The 22319-nt window shown below is 40.3% G+C and overlaps 1 protein-coding gene across 6 annotated transcripts in view; it reads left to right on the top strand.

Annotated features, from left to right (window-relative positions):
- Positions 1–22319, top strand: part of SPECC1 (sperm antigen with calponin homology and coiled-coil domains 1) — an 89241-nt gene that overhangs the window by 8978 nt on the left and 57944 nt on the right. For 3 of the 6 annotated variants that reach the window (XR_008820689.1, XM_056331118.1, XM_056331156.1), the window contains 2 exons: positions 2138–2314; positions 5077–5212. Coding sequence is in view for 5 of the 6 variants with exons in the window: in XM_056331118.1 (XP_056187093.1) it covers positions 2168–2314; positions 5077–5212 (283 nt within the window). In the remaining variant the exon portion in view is untranslated. Of the gene's footprint in view, positions 1–661; positions 882–2137; positions 2315–5076; positions 5213–15624; positions 15730–15826; positions 15984–22319 lie in introns of those variants that run through there. The other 3 variants (XM_056331128.1, XM_056331137.1, XM_056331147.1) reach the window with 2 other exon arrangements.

Raw genomic sequence — 22319 nt, 5'->3', positions numbered from 1 at the left:
TCATTATATGAAAAAGCCAGATTGCCTCAGGCTACTGGCTGGATTTCTGGAGTTGTGGTTTGTGGGGGTTTTTTTTAAGTACCTCTTCCTTTTACTTCTAACATCATGGTCTAATGAGCATATCGCTCCACTGCAACTTTAGAATGCCACAGATGACTCAAAATTAAATTCTTTTGGATATCAACAAAGCATCTGTACAGCTTAAGGCAGGAAAGTATGAGATACAGCTATGAAGAATCCAGAGAGTATAATAAAGCAAAATGCATGTGCAAAACCGCTGGATCTGCAAAAACCAAAATCGGCATAATTTGGAGATCTAATCAGGAAGCTAGTTGAGTAGTTGCTTGTTCACCCATATAAATACAGTGAATGGTATACCTGTTAAAAGATAGTCTTTTAAATAATGTAAAGCACCAGAGCTTGCTAAGGTACATCATGAACTGTGGGAATGCTAACCATTATTATCTATTGTTATATATCTTACATATGTCCGTGCTTTAAAAAAAGGAGCCAAGTGATCAGCATAATCATTAACAGACTACTCGTTCTCCTCTAATGAGATCAGTTGATGGCTTCACGCTGCATGTGTTAAGAATTTTAATGGAGTAATGACTATACTTAGTAATAATAATAACTACAGCTTCTTTATTTCTTTATTTAGGAGCTGACAGGAAAAAGTAGACAGCCCTCCCTGCAAGAGGCACCAAGGATAAGTAGAGGAAATGTCACTTGCTAGCTTTGTTCTCTGTAAGACAGCAGCAGAGCACTTGACATTCCCTTCTGCCACTGTGCAGCAAAACACTCCTTAAATAGACCATCGTGGCACCTGGAAGGTGCTGTCAGTGTCGAATACGACTTGGCCCCAAACAGATTTGTTTCCTGTGAGTTCAGTGAGTGTTCTTATTTGTGAATGTGAAAATTATGAGATGTAAAATGTGACCTAAACCCTTCTGCTCGGTGAGGGATAAATTGTTTTGGCTTCTCTGTCAAAGGGTTGCTGTCCAGCTGGACTCCTGAGTGATAAACAGTGAATGCTTACTGCGAGTGTGTTCCCCTAGCTGGGGCATGAGGCTGACCTTTGTAGATCTTTTGGTTCCCTGTTTAACAGACAAGTAACAAGTAGCCTCTGCATGCACAAGACTGTCTATTTTAGAAAATGAAACTGCAGAAGAAAACTGTTGCTTGTACTGAAGTGGGGACAGGAGGGTATATCAGGCAATCTCCCCTCCCTCCCAACTCCCAACTCAGCAGACTGGTGAGACTTAAAAAAAAAAAATTCAACTAATTATTTTATTCTTCTTCTGGTTTGAATTGGGCAATGGCTGGTGAAAATTTATGGCTTTAGATCTACAGGAGTTGCGCTAGCTGTTTAATTGGCAGCTGTCTACAGAGAGAAACAGACTAGTTGTTCTTGTTAGCAGATTAAATCGGTTCAGCTATACCCAGAAAAAGGAATTCCTGGCAGGATTTCTCTCTTGCATAAGCTTCTCTCTGAGGATTAATGGATCTGGATTTTTGTTTGCAAGGAAGTTGATTTTTTTTTTTTTTTTTACTGTATTTTGTAAATCTTGGTGTTGTGAAACATCTTTATCACTGTGGTAACGTCAGAGTCTTCTAGAGAAGCAGCCGTTGATAAGTTAAAGATATCATATTTTCCATACAACTGAGGAAACTTGCTTCTCATGTGACTTTTTAACAGCGAGTATTGTTTCAGTTGAAGCTGCTGGATTAACAGTAAGAGAAGTAGTTTTGGTTTTACCCTTAGGTTGTCTTGAATTGCTGTGGACTTGGGTGTTCTCAGTTACTCTTTCAGTGTGCTTCAGCATTCGCAGGTATTGTGTTGTGGTTGATAGAGATCTCTGACTTACACAGTCCAACCAAGTCAGTGTTCCTTTATGGTGTTTCTTGTTCCCAGTTAGTATGAAAAATACAAGTGGCTGCAGCCTGCTCTGAAGGATTCTCTAGGCTGAGTTTTGATGTGTATAAGAGGGAATAAAGTTTAGCATGGCCTTTTCAGCCCTTTAAACTGATGTCAGATATCTCTGTTGCTCTTTTTCAGATAATGCAAAGACAGTTTATATATTTTTGTGTGTATACATATATATATAAAAAAACTGTATTATTTTTTTTTTTTTAGGATCTGTAGACTGTGTTATTTGAGAAGAAAATGAAGAGTACTGCCAGGCCTTGGACTGCAGTGGCAAAACAAGGGAGTCATGGTGTTGACAGAGGAAAATCGCTTTCCACCACCTCAACAGGAATGAAGACATCCAAGTCCTCAACTTCACTTGCCTTTGAATCTCGGCTCAGCAAGGTACTAACCAGTAGGGACCGTGCAAGCATTGTCGCCTTGTTCCACATTAAAATTTTGGTTTAGTCCTGGAACATCACTGCACCCTGAGACTTGGGAGTGGGGTTGACCACCGTATTAAGCATAGAGGTATTATAATTGTGTTGTATTTTAGACTGATGCACACTTCTGAAAATGCTTTGCATGTGATGGTGGAGACACTGCATCTGTACAAGGTATGAGTGGGTTCTCTTACACTTTGTGTGAGGGAATTGCCTTAACTTTAAGATGGAGAAAAGTAAATGGCAAATTCTTAGTTCAACTGATTGTTACACATCTAAAGAAATTGGAAGAGATCGATTAATGGATCTCCGGAATTCCTAAAAATCTGTGCCTGTCTTCCTTCAAGGCAAAATATAATAATAAAATATTATTTGCAGTGGAACAAACACATTTTATGAATCCTATCTTTCTGTAGTTATTTTTCAAAAATAACAGAAACTTCTGTTGAAGTAGTGTTTTTAAGAAAATGGAGTAATATACCTGAAAATGCTGTTGCATCTGTACCCTTGCAGCCAGCAAACAAAAATAACCTTGTCGTCCACATACAGACCAAGATACCAGTGCTGAAAAATAGACCATGGGCTTCCTGGTTGTAACTGTTTCCAATAGTAAAGTTCAGTAAACAATATGTAACATGGTACAGCATTTTAATCCAGAGGAGATCTAAAACTCCTAGAAGATTTGAGCATCGTTACCTATAAGATATTTCAGTCTAATGCTCCAGGCAGGTTATGTTCATCATTGTTCATCATTGGCTGAGGCAAGCATCTCTGAAGGAATGCTACCAAAGAGGCTAATCAGGAAATCTGATATGATTAATTTGTATATTGTGTGAAATGTAGAGGGTTTTCTTTCTAATTACAGCAGATACCTTCCAGTTGTTCATAATTTGCAAATCCAAGATTATCAAAGTGGTTTCCTTAAAGAAATGGGGTAGAAAAAGGCACTGTAGTTGATGCTGTAAAGAGGGCACATTGAAGAAATTACTTTAGAGAGACTGAAGAAGTCTCTAAAGGTCAGAAAGTCAGATTGTTCCGTTCTGCTTCTAAGAGTGAGCTGACAAAACCTCTGCCAGAAGGCAAAACGTTAGCTGTTTGGTATCCTGGAGCAGATCAACATTTCAGCTATTGAAACTTATGTGCTTGCAGGATCCAGGAAACCACAGACTTCGTCAGAGGAGGAGATGAAAGGGAGAAAGAATTGGAGTTGAGAGACTTCATTTTGCTTAAATATTTTACATTTGGGAACCACTAAATAGAGAGAGTACTGCCTGTGTTATCTCTTTTAACCTGAGCAGTGGTTTTCAGCCTGTGGTTCATGGCCCCCTCCTGGGTATCACTGGACAACTTCAAAGGAAGTGGGTTTTGATTTGTGAAAAAGTTTGTGTCCGCAAACTCAAAAGGATAGAAAAAATACTGCTTTAGAGAGACTTTTCAGAACATTGGTCTCTTAAAATGTTTAAAGTATTTTTCCTGAAATTAGAGGCTGTTATTAGAGGTGCATAGGCTGTTACAGGCACACAACTGGGAAAGCATCTGACCAAAGTTCTGAGATAAATTGCTACTTCTGCTTGTTAAAGCAACATAATTTTAGTGTTTCTCCTTGAATCCTAAGTTCATTGTGCTTGTATTGCATGGATTTCTTGAGCACGTGTTTAGAGTAATTTGCTGTACCAAAAATCTCCCTCCCAAAAAAGATCACATAACAATGGACCCTTCCTTTCTCACATACAATAAAGCTAAGTAAATTGTAGTTAGATCTGCTAATATTTTTTTTTAAAAAAATATACTGTAAAATACCCTGTAAAGCAAACAGTTTACCTTCTTCCAAGCTTATGAAACATATCAGTGTTAATCTTTATAGAACTCTGCAGCTTAGCTATTCTGAAAACCAATGCGCTTTTTGCTGAGAATGATTTCCTTGGTGGTCACATGAACAAAATGCTTTCTTGTGAACAGACTTTTCCATTTCTCTTCTGCTGAGTCCTACAGTCCCTAGTGAAACAAATAGCATTAGGTCCCGTCATGAGCTCATTGGCCATCTTTACTCGTTGCTTTTCAATAAACAAGGAAGGTAAAATAGCTGAAATCATACCATGTTTAAGATAAGGGTTTTCCAATTGATAATTGCGTTAGATCTTGCACTGGCCGCGCTTGCATTTTATTGTGGCAGCCTGAGATTCTAAGGTCACCATTGGGGCAAAACTGCATGGTCCTGAGTGGAGAGACAAGAACCAGCAGATCCTTTTAGGCTCTTTTTTTGGTAGATAGGTAAAGGGCCAGTTATTTGCTGCTTTGACCTACTCAGTGTGTTAGGTTCTGCAACTGGCACGTATCTGTACAGGTCCAAATGCCTGACTAAATGTAAACTGGTGAGGAAATACGATGAAGCTGTTCAGAGCAAGATCTGAGAAGTTTTGAGTTGCCAGTAGTCTGCTCCTGTAAACTATTTTCTCCCTGCCTTTGAATTATTTGCTTATTCGAATGGTCTTTCCCATTTTCATTCTTCACTGTTGAAACAGTATTATCTGTTAACCCACCAAAATCTAGAATGTGAAACAAATACAAAAATTAATACATTATTTAATAGGGTTATCAAACCAATATTCCCATTGGGTTACTTTATGGCAATGTTCCTTTTCTCCCAGGAACCTTACATTTTGGACTACTTGATGGGAATATTCAAGGTCTTAATCTTCTGGTTGCTCACCATCTCTGTTGCAGCTGAAGAGGGCAAGCAGCGATGACATGCTTACAAAACCGGGGGTGACAGCAGCTTCTGGAGTCTCTAGACTGAAGAAGACTATTACAACAGGAGCCATTTCTGAGCTTGCAGAGAGTCGACTGAAGCCCAGCACAGGTAGATACAAAGATTCTGGAAGACAGCCTACTCGATCTGAGATGTGCTCTGAGCGTCGCTTGGTTTATTTACCGAGATACTAGCTGAGATTTCCTTGCCACCCCTGGTAGCACAGCTATAACTGACCCGCTATAATCTTCAGCCTGTAGGACGAGACGTACGGTGCCTTGCAGACTGGCCTTTCGCTGCATCCTACACCCCCCAGCCAGGAGTGCGAAGGGGGACCCTGCGGGGTGGGCCGGCCCCGAGCGGCCACGCGGTGGCGCCGGCGGCCCGCGCTGCCCCCGCGGCGGAGGTGCGCAGCCCGCTGTCCCGCAGAGCTGTCAGTTAGTGTGAAACCTTTCTGCTTTAAGTTTTCATAGCGTTATCAACAGCATCCTCCCCTCTCCTTCTGCCGGGTGAGCAGAGCGGTTACCCTGCAGCTCCTGGGGCGCCGCAGAGACGCGAGAACGAAGAGCCAGCCCTAGCATCTTCACGTACAGCTTGTGCTCCTAAGCTACAGCGTGGCATGCTCTCTCCCCTCTTGTGTTAGCCCCATCAGCTTGTTCCCGTTGGTTGCAAATCTAAGCCTGTTTCTAAAGGCAGCAACACCATCTGCATACCAAGGGCTTCTGTGCAAACGCTCTGCTTTCCCCCAGGAGCTCAGCAAATGCTTGCTTTTGTCTGCTCCCTGGTGGCATTTCCAAGGGAATGTGAGATCTTATTAAATTTGACCATGACCTCCCTATTTGTCACAGCCTCTGCAGGGTTTGGCAGTGTAACGAAAAATGTTACTAACCAGAAAGGGATTGCTGAAAAATTAAAAAAAAAAAATATTTAAATTCTTTATGTACTTCCTCCCACCCTTGAAAGAAAATGATGCATCTTGTAACAGCATAAATGCTTCACCGTAACCCAAGGACAGATCCTGTTCTGTGGTTAATTGGTGTGTAAATCCTCAAATTTAATAGTGACTAGTCATATCCAAAGGCATTTGAGATTCACCAGCCAATAAAGAGGCATGATGCTGGCAAGAGATACTTGGGAGGAGTAACACAGGGAGAAGAGAACCTGTATGGATGATGCAGCACAAGATCCCGGGAATGCAGCCAGGGAAACAGCACTGCAGGGAGTCCAGAATGGAATACATATGCCAGATACAAAAATACTAGCACTGGAATAGAGAGCCCCCTTCTGCATGCACGTATAATAACTGGGATTGGAGGAGGAATAAGATCTATGATGATGACTACCTTAAATACAAAGGCTAAAATGGTTTATGGGAGGCCAAGTTACATTTGAGATTTGTTTTGCCAATTTAAATTACATAGTTAGATCTGACCTCATATGTTGCTTTGTATCAGCATTTGTAGAAGTATTAATAGGAATACTAGTACTAAGTGAAAAGAGTCAAAGTGTGGAGCTATGTATATAGTGTGAATACTAAGAATATGTGTTTTACCCCTCTAAAATTCCTTTTGACCTAGAGAGAACTGTCCCAGGTCTTATGGTGGCTATTACAGGTATGTATACAAGAAGACTTGTGTCTTACATATCTTAATTTTCACAGTGGTGCTTGAAAATCTAGCTGTGTTCTGAGAATGTGTCACTATTGTGGCCACTGAAAAGTGCTAGATATTAGTGAGCAAGGTTACAAAGCTGAATGTTACTTTTAGATTGTCACACTACAAGAAAAATACCAATAGACATAATATTGTATATTGTTGCTAAGAGGAAAACTAAAAATCACATATGACAGAGGGCACAACATGTTCCTGGGAACATAAGCAGAAAATGAGAGAACACTTTCAGCTGCTATATTTTGTTGAAATGGCATCCGAAGTAGTATCAGATTGTGATCAAGGCTACAGTGCAATGCTGACTGTGGAGCTAATCCAAGTAAGGACATTCCTGTAGCTAGGAAATGCAGATGTTTGTGTACATAGCCAACGTGTAAATCTTGAAATTTTGTCCTGAAACCACATTCTTTGGCTTCTTTGATTGCCTTCATCAATTCTGCATTTTTCTTTCATGTCTCAACAACAGGCATCATGTCTTTCCCCTCCTTGTTTATACTTTTTAGATTGGGCTTTCTTTGTCTGCTATTCAAGTGAGCAATTTGATTATTTTACTGAAGTGATAGTATATCGGTTCCAGCTACAGTCTGGTGCTACTCAGTTGGTATTACAGTATTGTGTAAGAGAAATGAAAAGAAAGGTATGGAAACAAAAAAGCTTAGGGTTCTTTCTTCTTTGGGTGTGACTGTCCAACACTTGTGTGATGACCTTGAGCAACAGCATATGTTCCAAATGCTACAGATAATAAATAATGGACATAAAGATTGCCTGTTTAGATAGGCTTGTTTGTATGCTGCCCTTGGTGGAGTTTAGGTTACTTATTCTAGCTTTTTGCTGACATGACTAACCCTGTCTGCCTTGTTGGAAGGTAACACAGTAAATTACAAGCAACTTAAAGGGAGATGAGGCCAATCTCGTGTATCCATTCTTGGCAAGTGGAGTTGAGCAAATGGAACTGGAGATGGATTCTGGCTGGAAGTTCTGTGCTGTGATGTTTGGCTTTGTAACTGCTTGGCAGTTTTGAAATCCCAAGTAATGGGAAATTACATGCAAGGAGAAATAAATGTCTTGGGTTCAACTTCCTTATCCACAGTCTTTCCATGTACTGTCCTGAAGTAGCAATTTGGTTTTACGTTAAAACCAAACTTACAGAGCACTTGCGCTGCTTTTAATGTTTCAGTAGATGAAAAAGAGCTGGAAAAATTGCAAACAGGAGGGAAGAGGTCACTAATTCTGAAAAATGTTTATTTTAATACATGCCCTTGTAAAGCCATCCAGTCTATGAAGACATATAGTAAATAAGTTATTTTAAAATATTTTAATAGAGGAATTTATATCTTCATGAGAAACTAGGACTCTCTTCTTAAGATTCAGGCTTATGGGAAATTGGTGATTTTTCAGATTCTGATCCTTCAAGGTTTGCAAACCAGATAACCCTAAATAATGCAATTTCACAGAGAATTGCAAAGCTTCTTATGTGATCATATATTTCTCAGGGAGAGCACCACATGATAATACTGGTATGCAAATGGAAAAATTGAGGTTTAGATGGGTGAAATTACTTGTTCAGTGGATCCTAGAAGTCATTCCAAACCCTTGCTCTCAGTTCTGTCACTTGTTCCCTACAAACTCCCAATTCAAGCACTTTCTGAAAATTTCCCTTAAGGCTGTCTAGTTTAATCATGTTCATGTGCTTCCTTGATGTTATTTCAGTGCCAGCAGCACTGTCAGGTTTGACAAGAACAAAAAAACCCCAACGAATTGTATGCTGGACATCAGAAAAGAGTTACAGCAGGGTGTGTGACTGTGCTGGGCTGTGAGCACATAATCCAAAAGCATTCAGAATACTTCAGGCAACCCCATTTCTCAGAAATATATTGATTTTTATATTGAGCTCTGCCAGCTCCACTGTGAAGTATCAGTTATCCTGGAAATGTAAGTAACACATAGCTGTACTTTGTTTTGTCAGGCTGCTTCATCAGCTTATTTCTTTATTCCAAAGTAAAGTCTAAATCTATATAGACCTATTGAATTTGCCTCAGAAACAGTAGGAAACTGCCAATAACAATGCTATAATCACCTTACTTTAATTTTTATAGAAATTCTGGGTATTTTACGGACAAGCTTAGGATCTCTGTAAAGCTCAAACCATGTTAGAAGATGGGTGCTGTACCTTCTTGCAGTGATAGTGGGACGTGTTAAATCTCTGGAGGCTAGGAGAAGCCAAGATGCCAGCAGGAATGCGAGGGATGGCCTACTGCATCATCCCATATTCCATCAGAAATGGCCGTTTATTTTTATGCATCAAATGGGAAAATCAATAATTTGCACACCTTTTCAGCCAAAGCAACAAAAGTGTGTTGCTTTCTGTGTGTGCCTGCTGAGCTGATTAACGTCAGTAGTTGGAGACAGTGCCAGTACAGGAGAAGTATAGAGGTAAACTCAAAAGATACAGAGGGTTTCAATTATCTCTTAGGCATCTAGCATCAAGGCTCTGAACTCTGTGGGTGACCTGGACAAAAGCTACTGATCCCAGCATGGAACATTGCCAGCATCAGAAATGAAGCTGTAGAAAGCATGCTGTTGTAATAAGCCAGTAATACAAAGAAATCTGGCATAATCAGTGAAGGCTATAGAAGGACCTGAAGATTATATTCTGTTGTGGAACAGTTTGGTTTGAGCAACGTTCAGCTCCAGTAAGGAGGGTCTCTGTTTTGATGGGTTTTTCTGTGAGTTGTCACTCTGATCCATTCCCAGTTGTCAGATTTAACGTCCCAATGGCTAAATATGATACCTATATATCTGCAGTTCCTTCCCAGCTCTAGTAGAGCACATACCATAAGTCCATTTGTCCATCACTGTTTTGCCATGTAGTTTATGTGAAAAGAAAAATCTTTATTTCCCTCTAAAACAGTTGCTTGTGGCTTTTTGTGTTGATATGATATTGAGAAAGGAGAGGCTTTAAATAAGGCCAACTGACCACTACCAGTGTTGGTGTTAGTACTGGGAAAGTATGAGTATCACTTGTGAAACTTGAGCAAGTTCAGCTGTGGCTGATTTTAGACAGGAGACTGGTATATGGTATTACATCAGATCAGTCATTAGGTATGCTTCCCTCCCATCAAAATTGAAAATGTGGGCAGACTACAGATTTCAGAGCTTCCTGCACATTTTATAGACTTGTCATTTCAAGATTCCTGTTTGACAATAATATATGGACTGTATGAAATTTATCGTTCTGCTGACTTCTCTGCTTGGCAAGTGTTTGTCACTTTCTGATGTGGGGTAATAGTTTAGGTTATTGTGCAGCTAATCCAGACCATAAGCCTTCTCTACATGGTCAGAAAATTCAAGGAAAGTTGTTGGGGTTTTGTTGGGTTTTGGTGTGTTTGTTTTTTTTTTAATAAAAGCTTTCTGAAAAAAAATCCTTGGAAAAAACCTAATTGTCAGTTTAGTTCTTCATAAGATGCTAATGCACCCCAATTAGAATAGGAAAAAGGAAAGTGATTTCTTTTGAAGGACAGCTCTCTGACCTTGGGGTCCTTTTACTCTCCCATACATCAGTTTTTGACAGGGCCTGCTTTTTGTGATCTGTCATGTCAAAGGACCACTATAGGTTTGCAGAAAGGTTGCTGCACTTTGCATTCAGACTCGTTACTGTCTCATTTTTCTTGTGAAAGATGGAGACAAGTGTGAGAGACACTAATGAGATTGGTACGTTCTGTTCCACAAGACTTCACTGGAAACCAAATGACTGATCTTATCTGGGGTTTCCCAGGAACAATAAATACACTTTTAAACTTCATCTGGAAAGGTAGTTGTGCTTTGCTACCCTTTCCAGGTACACGACATCTCTTGCATAATTATTCTTTCTTATCAAGGAAAAGAGATTCTAGCTCCAGAACTGATACAAAACAGAAAGGAAGACTCAAAAAAAATTGCTTTGTCAAGATGTCATTCAAATAGGCAAGAAGTACTGCAGGAATTTAACATGCAAAACAATGTGGGAGTGTATGTCTACGTTTACATCCATGGTTCTACGCGTAGCTGGATATGCATATTGACATCGATGCACATCTGTAAATAGCTACATGATTGTTTGTAACATACTGGTGCAGATGTGAATCTGAACCTTAACTTCTCTGACATTATGTAGCAAACTATTCCCTCTATCTGTGATTTCCCCAGGTATCAAGCAGTCCAAGTTTCAGCACCATTTTAGAAGTTTTCACTCACTAACCTCTGAAGGGGACAGCTCATGAATTGAGGTAGATCAAATTTGGCATTCCAGATTTAGTTTATGGCAGCTACTTGTCAAGTTTCTTATTTCTTCTTATAATTATTTTTTCCCTTGTGATAGCTTGCATATACTCAAATATGTATATTTACTTTTGATGCCTTTGCTGAAAAAGTTCCTGTATGTTGTTTGCCATGTTAAATTTTCATGTTGTTCTAATCTTTGCTTTTTCTTTCTGTAACCCAGGGATAGTTCTCCATCTCAGAATGGCTTGGAATGGGCGCTGCTTCACAGGACTATTCTCTAGGATTCTTTTTCCCCTTTGATAAATATGTTACACTCTGGTAGGATATTTTAGTCAGAAAAGTTACTTATTCCAGTAGGGCAGAAGGCGCTCACTAGTTCCTTAATGAAATAATGGCAGTGGTCTTATCATTCAAGTCTGATATCTGTTGGCTCAAGATCTCAGTCCCATGATGCCTTAAACTAGAGATAGCTGTCCGTGGATGTTCTGAAGGTAACATATAGAGGTTGACTCCCGTAATTATTCTTTTGTTCTGTTGTTGGCTGTATTGTATGAAGCTTTTTCCATAACCAGGAATGGAGTGAGAGCAATGCATTTTAGTGACTGCTGGGATTTCTGATAGCTGATCCTGTTAAGGAGAACAGTTTGTTTGAGAGGCATTCGCAGGCTGTCTGCAGTTATGTGGCATTATTAAACAAGTAAGAATTAACTTCTGCTGACAACATTGCAGCATGTACCTTTTTCAGTTTTTACTGTCCTAATCTACTGCACAATTTACAATCTCTTTTCTAAGATTTTGCATGCAACTTCTGGTTAAAACGATCTTTGAAATAGAGACCCTTTTCTCTGTTGTATATTCCCCTGAGAATGACTTCATTGGCACATGTTTACCACCCTGGGACCTGAGCCAGTTAAGAGGATTCAGTGTGCGGTAGAGATACCGAAATGCTAAATCTTGAAGTCTGTAATGACTTGACTCATTAAATCATTGACAGTTAATTGGCTCAAGCCAACATGTATAGGGAAGATCCATTACAGCTGTAAGCAAACTGTGGTGATCACAAAAGCCTTGCTAGGGATACCTAAACAGAAAGGGGAGCATGCCTGGATGGTCCAGGAATAGTACAAATCTATGATCTCTCAATTTGTTTTCATTCCTTTTCAGGCTTCCTTAGTGAAGTTGTTCGGAAAAGTCAACACAAGGTTGTGTTGACTACCAGGCCTAGGTTAATTATCAGCTTTCCTTCAACTGGTTTGAAGAGAAATGATCCTCAGCACAAATTCTTTAGGCCTAAATGTATCACAGCCAGAATGCCTTGGCAGAGTGCCATTGTGTTTGCACTTAAAGAATGGGAGGGAGCGGAAGAAAGGAACGCGAAGCTGGCCTGGTCTGACAACTATGCATATCAGGAGAGGGCTTGGCATTCCTTGTGTTATTTTTTTCCCCCACTGTTTTTTTCAGCAGCTTTTGGCTTACATTAGATTGTAATACTGTAAAGTAAGAGGGAGGGCTTGACAGCTACATCTCAGATGGGTTCCTCGATGGCTGGAGTTCTGTACCATGAACTTAACTATGACCTCACCCAGTATCATCACAACCAAAAAAATTTGGTTTAGCATAGTTAAAAATACATTTGCTCTGGGTTCCAATGTAGATATTATATTCCTAATCCTTTGAAGTCCACTGCTGTACGTGATACACACATCTCTAGGTTTCTTTTCTCCGCTACATTATGTACTCAGTGCCTGTAAAATATTTAGCATTAATGGAAGAAGTAGAACATAATAGTGTGAACACTGGTATTGATAGTCAGTGGCCTACTCTTAGGGCCCATTCAATTTAGTTCAGTCTTGGATGGAAGGTCCAGCCTCTGGAAGTCCTGCTCAGCATCTGTAACTTCTTGAGACCTTAGCCTTCTGAAGAGACTGTCAGCTATCTGGCCACTGCAAATTTGGCATCATTCTGTGGCGGCTTCATGCTTTTTCTTTTAACGTGGATTACAATTTGAACAGCAGTCATGCTAATTAACTTGCTGTGTTCTAAGAGTAGGATGTGAGGAAAGGTTATGCCTGGCAAGTGAGTCCTGTCATTTGACTAGCGAGTTAAAAGAATTATGTATGTCACCTTGAGTAATAAATTCCCATTTTCACTATACAGAAAACGGGTGTTTGGGGGGTTTTATTGGCAGTGAATAGTGCAAAGGAATGAGTCAAGCTTCATGCCTAGGAAGAAACCAGCTAATATGCTGTATAGATATGAAATTGTTCATTCATTCATTTTTGTATCTATTATTGAGGAGGAAGGGAAAATAATGTAAAATATTCAAATAATAAATAGTTGCCTAAAGGTTTAGCCATGCATCTGTCATAATCTGTTACTAGTCACCATGCTAGAAATCATGCTTGCCATTATTCCTCTTTCTTTTTCCTCAGTTTGAGCTGCAAGCTCCATAAGCAGTAATCTTTTATGACTTCAGCTCAGGATATAACTGTATTTTTAAAATTCATACCTGACCTTTCTCTGTGGACTTGGGCTAGAAGTCTTTCTCCTGACATCACTCTCCCTATCATGGTGTTAGAATGTTCTGACTTACGTTTCGTGCCACTGTCAAAAATAACAGATTAGTTCCTTCTAGTCATGACTCTTCTACAGTGTTGGCATTTCAGGGGTTTGCTCTGACTCAGTGATTACATCCTGTAATTACAGTATGGGTGCAAGCCTGGAGTCCTGGGACCCTGTTACACTATATAACTTTTTGTGTTGCAGAAATAGAAAGCAGGCATTGTAATAATAAATGCTCAGTGTTAGGATTTACCAATCCAAAAGATTATCTGGGCTAACCCAATCCTGCTGCTGAATCCTTTGGAAGAAAAGCAGGAGTCACTCTTTAGTCTATAATAGAAGAAAACCTCTTCGTCTTGGAAATATGTTTCAACAGCAGTTGGAGGACTTTTGTGTCTGTACCTTTGAGAAGGGCAAGCTGAATACCTATCCTAATAAGATACAAGGTTTAAGAGATTGTAAGATGACTTTTAGACAAAGAATGTACTCTCAATGACCATTTTTTGCAGAACATATATAGTTCATTCATTAAAGTGTTTTACACTTGGCATGTCATAAGATAGAAGTAGACAGGAGTTGTTTAATGTCATCCAAATATGGACAGATATACAAAAACTTAGCTTCAACCATACAGTGTCAGAGCAAGAACAATGAAGAACTTAAGACTGACAACTAAGTCACCCTGTTATATTGAAATGTTAGCAAAATTCTGTTTCTCTTGTATTGAATGATCTCCAGATATTTTTTTTATTTGAAACGATGGATTCACAGCTAGCTTGACTGAAAATGAAACGTACAGAAGTTAATCTATTTTGAGCCTAGGACACTGTTAGTTTATTATTTCTGAATGTGTTTTTAACCCTCTTCTTGAAACCAAGACTTTAAGATGATGATTCTGTTAATTATCCATGTAATAGAAACTGATTACTGAAGTCATTCGGTGTTGTTCCCCATCTATGTCATGACTCCATTAGCAAAGGGGTATCTAGACTTCTTTTTTTGAAAGGTTGGCTGTTGGTCAGCCTCTGTGGATAGGCCTGCCTCATGCAGCTGCTCTTGCACAAGTCACAGTCAAAAGCATGGATGATAGAGATACAGTATGTAGATCATATTTGTGGTTGCAGCTTCTAAATGTAGTAGTGGCTATCAGGTTTGGTGGTGGCTTTTTCCAGTGCTTGTGAGGAGCTAGCATGAGGGGAATTTTGGAAATTGCTGTAGTAATTTTTACGAATAATAAAACACCAGGTCCTTACTTCAACAACAAAAAACCCCCTAGGTTTTAATAGTATTCAGTGTACCCTGCACATTGCTTTCATAATGTGGGTGTGCAGTGTGCTGCCTGTTCTCAGCACCACTTGAGGCTAAGAAGGGCTGGGGATGCTCAAGCTCACCCAGGAACAGCCCCAGAGGATATTGGAACATATCTGATAGACAGGACTTTTCAAAGGGGCTTGTGCTCACAGTCACAATAAGGTTTTCAGAGTTCAATCTCCATCTCAGTATCTTTAAAGTATCTTAAGCTTTCAGAAGATGCTGAGCATTTCTGAAACTTGGTTCCCTAATTCTTGTGACAGCTTAGTTAAGAGCTGACCTTAACCAGATGCATAAGCGTACTGAGATCTGTGGGCAGGGTGTTTGCTCCATGGTAAGCATGCTTTGGGTGTTGTGAACCGAGGGCAACATGAATTTTGGCTTTGCTTTGGAGGCATTTGGCTGTGCTTGTCTTCACTGAGGCTCCTTCTGCCCTTTATCCTTCCCAGCTGCATTTCAGTATTTTGTTGTGAAGTTTACTGCCGGACGGCCTAGAAACAGCTCTCCGGCGCTTCGCCCCTCTGCAGCCGCGGCGGCCTTGGGGCACTGAAGCTCCGCTCAAGTCGCCAAGCTGAGTTGCTGTCTCTGGTGGAGCTCGGGTCCTGCTTCAGGGCGCCTTGATGCCATCAGTGCCTCTCTCTGCACCGCCTGCAGTTTGCGCTGGCTGCCCCTGGGTGGCTTACCCTGCTCGTTGAGTCACTCCTCCTTTCTCTGCGAGCTCGCTCGCTCTTTCTCTGCCTCCCTTTCTCCCCCTCCTTTTATTCCAGCAGTCAGGCAGCTAATTTACTGCACAGGCCGGCCTTCAGTGCATAATATTGTAATGAGGTAGGAGGGAGAGCCACAGCTGCTTCAGCATGAGCAGCAGGCTCTGTTCCTGGTGCCAGGAACTAGGAAGGAGCTGACTTCTTTCTCCCTTTTTAAGTTGGCCGAAGCGTAGACGTTAAAAGCAGATAGAGGCAGGTCCGCCTCTGACACCGAGCATGAGCGGGGCGCCGGGGTCCTAGAGGAGCTCGGGGAAGAGCCGGGGGAGTGACCGAAGATGGGCAACCAGCCTGGGCGAGTGGAGGAGCACGACCAAGGTCTGTAGAGACCGTGCGAAATGCCGGGGCTGTTACTGCAGGGCATGGGGTTTTGTTCTCGGGGGGGGGGGGGGGGGGAGGTGGGGAGGTTTTAACCGCCGTGTCCCACTGAGCGGAAACAGAGGCTGTTGTCACAGCTAATGCTGATGGCTTCGAGCCTGCTAGAAATCACTGTTGTTTACCTTGTGCCTTGTAAATGCTGTTCGTTACTGCTCCGTAGCAGAGATCACAAGCACCGTCCTTAGGGAAGCTTTACTGAAAGAAATCCTTTGCTGGTTGGAACAGAATGCCTACAAGGGAGGGACCCTTATTGCCTGACGTATTATTTTACATAGTCTGCATGATGCAGCTAAAAAGTTACAAAGCTTATCTAGTGATGTATATACAACTTGTCAGGATCTGCAGTTTGGCTGTGCTAGCCTTCACCATTGTTCATGGCCTGAGGCCTGAAATTTTCCAGGCCTTAGAATTTAAAATGATGCCTTTGTGGAAGGTCTTCCCACCATTGTCCTTTCAGAAGTGTAGTGCTCTGCATGTTAATCGGTAGCAGGTTTTATAGAAGACTAAGCTAGTATCAGGTATATCTAATTCTGCTTGCGCTAAATGTCTACGCTGGATGCTAGGAAAGCTGGCAATTTGTTCCTGGTGCTGTGGCACTGTTTTGGTTGCCTTTCTATTTTGCTTGTTTCTCAAATGCTGAAGGGGGCGCGGGGGGTGGGAAGGAATAAACTCACTGATTTCTGCTGTTTATTTCTTAGTTTCTGTTCGAGTTTAGAACCCTCTAATGTACAGAAAACTGGAATCAGTTGTATTTCCTGGCACTCTTACTGTTACCATGGGAATTTCATTCACTAAATTCCATTAAAGTTGTTACTGCTTGAGCAGGGTTTTTTTGTAATTTTGGATTAGGTATGTAGGTTTGTTTTAAAAGCAAATACATATGTACCTGATCTCCTAAGTGTTGTGAGGTAAAGCAAGAGGCAGAGAACACTGCATTACTACTCTAGGATCTCTCACAATAGATCTGCCAGTGAGTGCTGGAGCAGCAGTTAGGTGTAGTGGAGAACTCTCTAGCAGTACGTTAATCAGCAGGCTAATGAAGAACACAAAAGCTGCCAGTATCCAGTCACCAGAAGAAATGCTGCCCTAAGGGAAAGTTAAACTTTAGGCTGGAAAGCATATCTGCCTACATCCCCAGCCCCTGAAATCAATGTTTCACTGGCCACTGCCAGCTACAGAAATTGGGCTGTAACTAAACATGTTACTGTCATTTGCAGAGAGATGGTACTGATAATAAACTAAGGGAGAGGTGGATAATGGCACGGGAAAGTACACTGCTAACTTCTGATTGGAGTTTGAGAAAACTGACTGGTTTTGCAGGGCCAGTGGTGGGGTTTGAACAGCTTATTACTATTAATGTGGATGATAAATGAGTGTGCAGACCCCCTGTGCATTTCGAAAATCTTTCATCCTTTGTTTTCTCTTGTTCTGTAATTTATTTTATTTTTTTATTGAAGGCGAAAGAGTTATGCTTCTGTTGCACCTAAACAGTTGTAAAATTATTCTCAGTTTTTAAGTGGAGGCTGTACTAAGCCTTGTTTTAATGTCCTCAATGTTTGTAAGGTATGAATATGACTGAAAAACAGACCATTTTGTATTGAACTACATGCTTAAAACTGTTTAATCGTGAAAAAAATGTCAGGAACATTCCTGCTGACAAAATAAATTCTGACAACATATTCTTTGTTGTGTGAGTGCTCTGGCTTTGGAAGTCAGAGGATAATATCGAGACATCTGAAGCAGAATTTGTGTTGACTTGCTGACAACTAGGATGCAAAAACTTGTTTTTCACATTAGAATGCGATGCATGGAAGTATCTATGTTGGGCTTTTTTTCTGCTTGGGTGAACTTAATTCAACTCTTATTTAGCCATACCTACATCTTGAACAACTAGTAGTCGAAGTCTGGTCCTTTTGGAAAAAACAAAATAAAACCCAGGAATAGGCCTCTTTATTGATGTAGCTTATGAGCCACCTTTAATTACAGACAATCAAATCTTGACCTGTTTCCCTAAGCATAATATTCAGGGTCATCTTGCTTATTTTTCTTTTCAGGAAATTTTATGGGCACTGTATGGTTCATGTGTAAGTCTTTCACCCCAAACTTACCATATTGTGGTACTGGGGACAGATTTTTAAAACACTTCCTCCTATTGGGGTCACTGGACATGGAAGCCCTTAAAATGCCTCTTCTATGATACAGGTTATAACCTAAAGTAAAACACTTATTTTCATATACTAATGAGAGCATGATGTACTTTAACAGATTTTCCTGTTAAGTGTAAATAGAAATAACAGGACATAGGAATGCATAGGTTTTAGCTAACAAAGCTGCAGTTCTATGACAAAGATATATTTTAGTTTCAAAACTAAATAAAGCAATACAGGTCCCAGAAGCACCATTTTCAGAATCTGACAGTGCCCATGTGAGTGATCCTAACAATCAAGATTCGGGATATAAAGATACTGCTGTAATAACCCCTAGTTCTGGGTGGGCTGGTCAGTGCTGTCAAGGAACAGGAAGGAAATTAATGCCCCCAAGCTGAGCAGTTTGAAGTTAACATGTTAATGCAGGGAAATTGGAAAGAAATGGAACTAGTTGAGGAAGGGATTGTGGATACGTGAACACAGAGGAAGGGGAGACAGCCTACGTGGCATCTTTCTTGCTAAGTAATCCATTGCTGGTGTCTAATAGGTATGTTTTAAACAGACAATTTACAAGGCTCTGTAACCACGCAGTATCATCTTTTTTAAGTTAATCTACATGTTGCTGAGAGTAGAAGAGCATCTGGAAAGGATGTGAGGAGATTGCTTGCAATCATGTTAGATTCTATAGGTGTTTCCTGACTTCTCATTTAAAGTTTTAAACTAGTTTTACAATAATTTGTAAGAACTTTTGTTTTGTGGTGTGTGACCTAAGCTTGCATCACTTGTTTGCCAAAACTCTGCCGCTTGCAAGTGGTCACTTTTCCTGCTACACCAAAGTGCTCTGAATATTCATATTTATAAAGCATGTGGAGGTTTTAGAATGAAAACAGCCATAAAATAGTACAGAAGAGGATGTAAAACAATAGTGAATGTTGCTGCAGTTCGTCAGTAGAGTTTTCTGCTTTTGAAACTGGCTACCCCAAGCTAAAGGAGGCATTAGTATATACAAACACGGGCCAGAGCACCTGTGAAATAGTTGGAACATTTCATGGGAGTTGTACAGTGTTATCCAGTGCACTGTATTTATTGAGAGAAAGCCTTTCAAACATTAGTTTGCTGTGGAAACAGTGAGGCAGCCTGTGTTTTTGAACAGGAGTGCTAAGATTTTTTTGACATTGGTTGACACGGTGATGGTGGGGTTTTGTTTATCCTGTAAACATCTGCAGGTGATGCGATGTTAAATGTCTTTGGGAAGAGGTGGAAAAAATGACTCAATACATACAAAAACTTTCCTGAAAGAACCAATTGAATGGGAAATGTTGGAACAAGGTGATGGGTGGGGTTATCCAAGGGTTAGACTGTTTTTGGGACTGTGCTTATTTGTAAAACATGCTTACATGGCTCGGATGAGGATATAATGTCAGGGCATACGCTAAGCCAATATTGATCTGTTTTCTTATGTCTGTTTCTGTCCTGGCCTAGGGATGGCTTCATTTTATATTTGAGGAAGGGATTTTTCAGTGTAGGATAATATAGTTCGTAAAATATACAAGACTTTCAAGATAAAGCTTGTTGTAGAAATGTATTATTTCTTGTGATTTCTGTTTTTCTTGGGTTTTGTAGTCAGATTATTTCTGGGTACTCTTTAGTCTCTTTCATCTGCTTCTCTTCCTTTCTTCTAAACATGGGAGCCATTCATTTTAACTCTGTTATATGTCAGCATACAATTTCTGCCAAGCAAGAGCTCAAGAGAACAGATGAGTTTAATGATGATGTGGGGGGAAGGGAGGGAGGAAAGAGGGGCCAGCAAGCTAATGAATCACATAACAGCTTTCATGGAAATACCGACGGCAAGTCATGTCCTCTTCGAGCTTGGGCAGTGAGCCGTAGACCTTTTCTTCCCAGTGGAGCCAACAAACCACAATTTGCTCTCCAGTGGATAGTTTAATTTCTTAGTCACCTCTTCCTCCCACGAGTCATTCCTGCATGGGGGTTTTACAAATGCTCTCATTCTTCAGAGTAGTAACACACTGCTGATTAAACTGGTATTGAAGAAGTTTATTTTCCCCTGGAGGGTAATTTTTACTTGACTTAAGCTTCTCTTCCAAGGCCAGTTAGGGCCAGCTCTGTTGATTAGTCTTGTGATATGACTTGACTGGACTGACATTATTAAATCATTTCAGAAATACCGACAAACAGATGTCAAATGGCAGTAGTCTTCTGCTCTGCCGGCCAGTGAAATGAGTACAGCCAAGAGACTATGTCACAATTTGGACTGGCCTCCTAGAGGAATTTAGTCATGAGTGTGAGTAACTTGCTGCCTCTGAAATTATCTGTTTGAGGCAGAGTTAAGTGATAATCTGAGGTCCCCTGATCCCAAGATGAGAGGTCAACGAATACTAAATTAATGGAAGAAATCTTCAATAAGTTTTCCTATCTTTAGGCAAGGGCCTCTACAACAGTCTTCAGCGTTGGCTGGGAGGATGTGCTGAGTGGGAGTACTTTCTCTGTGGGCAGGACCAAAGCTTTTACAAGGAGAACTTTTAGGGCATGGCAGGCAGCAGGATGTGGTTTATGCATTTTGATTTGTGTTAGATTGTTTTGTTGATGAAAATTAAAGCCATTCTTGGACGAAGACAGGGAGCTTCTGCTGGGAATCTAACTGAACGAGCTGGTCAGCAAGAGCTTGTCCTATGATTAGAGCTCTGCAGACTATACTTTTGCCCCAGTGGTGGTGGTGGTTTAGGATCTATGAATAGTAGCACTAGTGTGATAGTAAATGTAAAAGCTAAGTTTCTTGACGATTGTTTTATTTAATGTGCTGCAATTGCCTTGACAGTGGTAGAGTGATAAGGAAACAGCCAGTGGATGGCTGTGATTGTGTGTATTCTGGCAGAGTATTAAATTACTTGAATGAGGGAAAAGGGTGAAAGGGATTAATGCTGGCCTTGGAGAAAAAGTAAAGCTTACTACTTTTTGTTTGGGGTTATACTTGGCTCCTAAGGATCTTAAAGTTACAAGACTAGCCAAAGAAATTTGAGCAAGTATTGCACCTTAGTCTTCCCATCAAAACCTTCCCGAGCCCTGGAGGTATTCAAGAGTTTGTTCAGAAGCAGCCCTGTGTTTTGGAGCTCCTACTGGTATTTCAGCAAAGTAATTTCTTTTATATTTTCTTTCTTCGGTTCCTCCTCTATTTTATTAATTTACTCTTAGAAAATCTCTCGATTTCCATGGGGAATGTAGCTTCCAGAGCAACATGAAATTGTAAAACTGAAGCAAAGTACTTCTCTGATTTCATTGGCACTGTATTGCTCAAAGAGGACTTAATTTGATTTTTCTGTGATTCTTGCAGACTGCCACTAGCAGGTTGACAAATCTTTGATACTTTCATTATTTTTTTATACTTTCCAGTGCTGTATCTCCAAGCAATTTGAGCATGATGATTAAAGATTATTTAAAACTGAGGATCTCTGGTAATAATAGACACTGCTAGATTTTTCCATGCATCAACTTTTTTCTTCCTGTAATCCAAAGTAGATGTGTTCACAGATCTCTTTTGGAATGTTCCATCTATTGTATTTCATGGAGCAGTAATGTTTTTCCATAAGCATCAATATATATAGATTGTATGCTCTGAGGCAAAGTGCTCTGTCCCTGTGTGATCTGTGCTCATCAGTCAGTTCTCTCAGGCTATAGAATTATATCAGAACTGCAATTTTCTGCCTCTTTAATCAGTCTGTGTAGCACACAGCAAAGAAGCTCTATATTTTTGTTAACAGCAAAATTTACATTTAAAGTTCTTGCGGGAATATTTGATTTTGACAACTGGAAAAATATACCCTTGGGAAAATGTAAGGCTAACAGGAGTTTGCAGAGTCCAGTTCTGAGCACGCATAGGGGTTGTGTTGGCTGAAACAAGTATATATAATTTTCTGTTTGCTACCAAGATGAAAGAACTATGTAGTTTTTATCTTGATTGGAATTTGTTCATTTGCTTAGCAAAAATATTAGGGACTAAGGAAATGTGTCCACGTCCCGTAAGCAGTTATTTTCCTGTCATATTCCTGTCCTGATGGATGCTTTGGTGCTCTTAAAAATCATCAGTGAAAGCAGGATGCTAGTGAAGCAA

Source organism: Falco biarmicus, chromosome 1 (genome assembly GCF_023638135.1).
Source record: "Falco biarmicus isolate bFalBia1 chromosome 1, bFalBia1.pri, whole genome shotgun sequence".
NCBI classification, from domain to species: domain Eukaryota; kingdom Metazoa; phylum Chordata; class Aves; order Falconiformes; family Falconidae; genus Falco; species Falco biarmicus.
The sequence above is the reverse complement of the archived record's forward strand: the minus strand, read 5'-3'. Positions and strand labels throughout refer to the sequence as shown.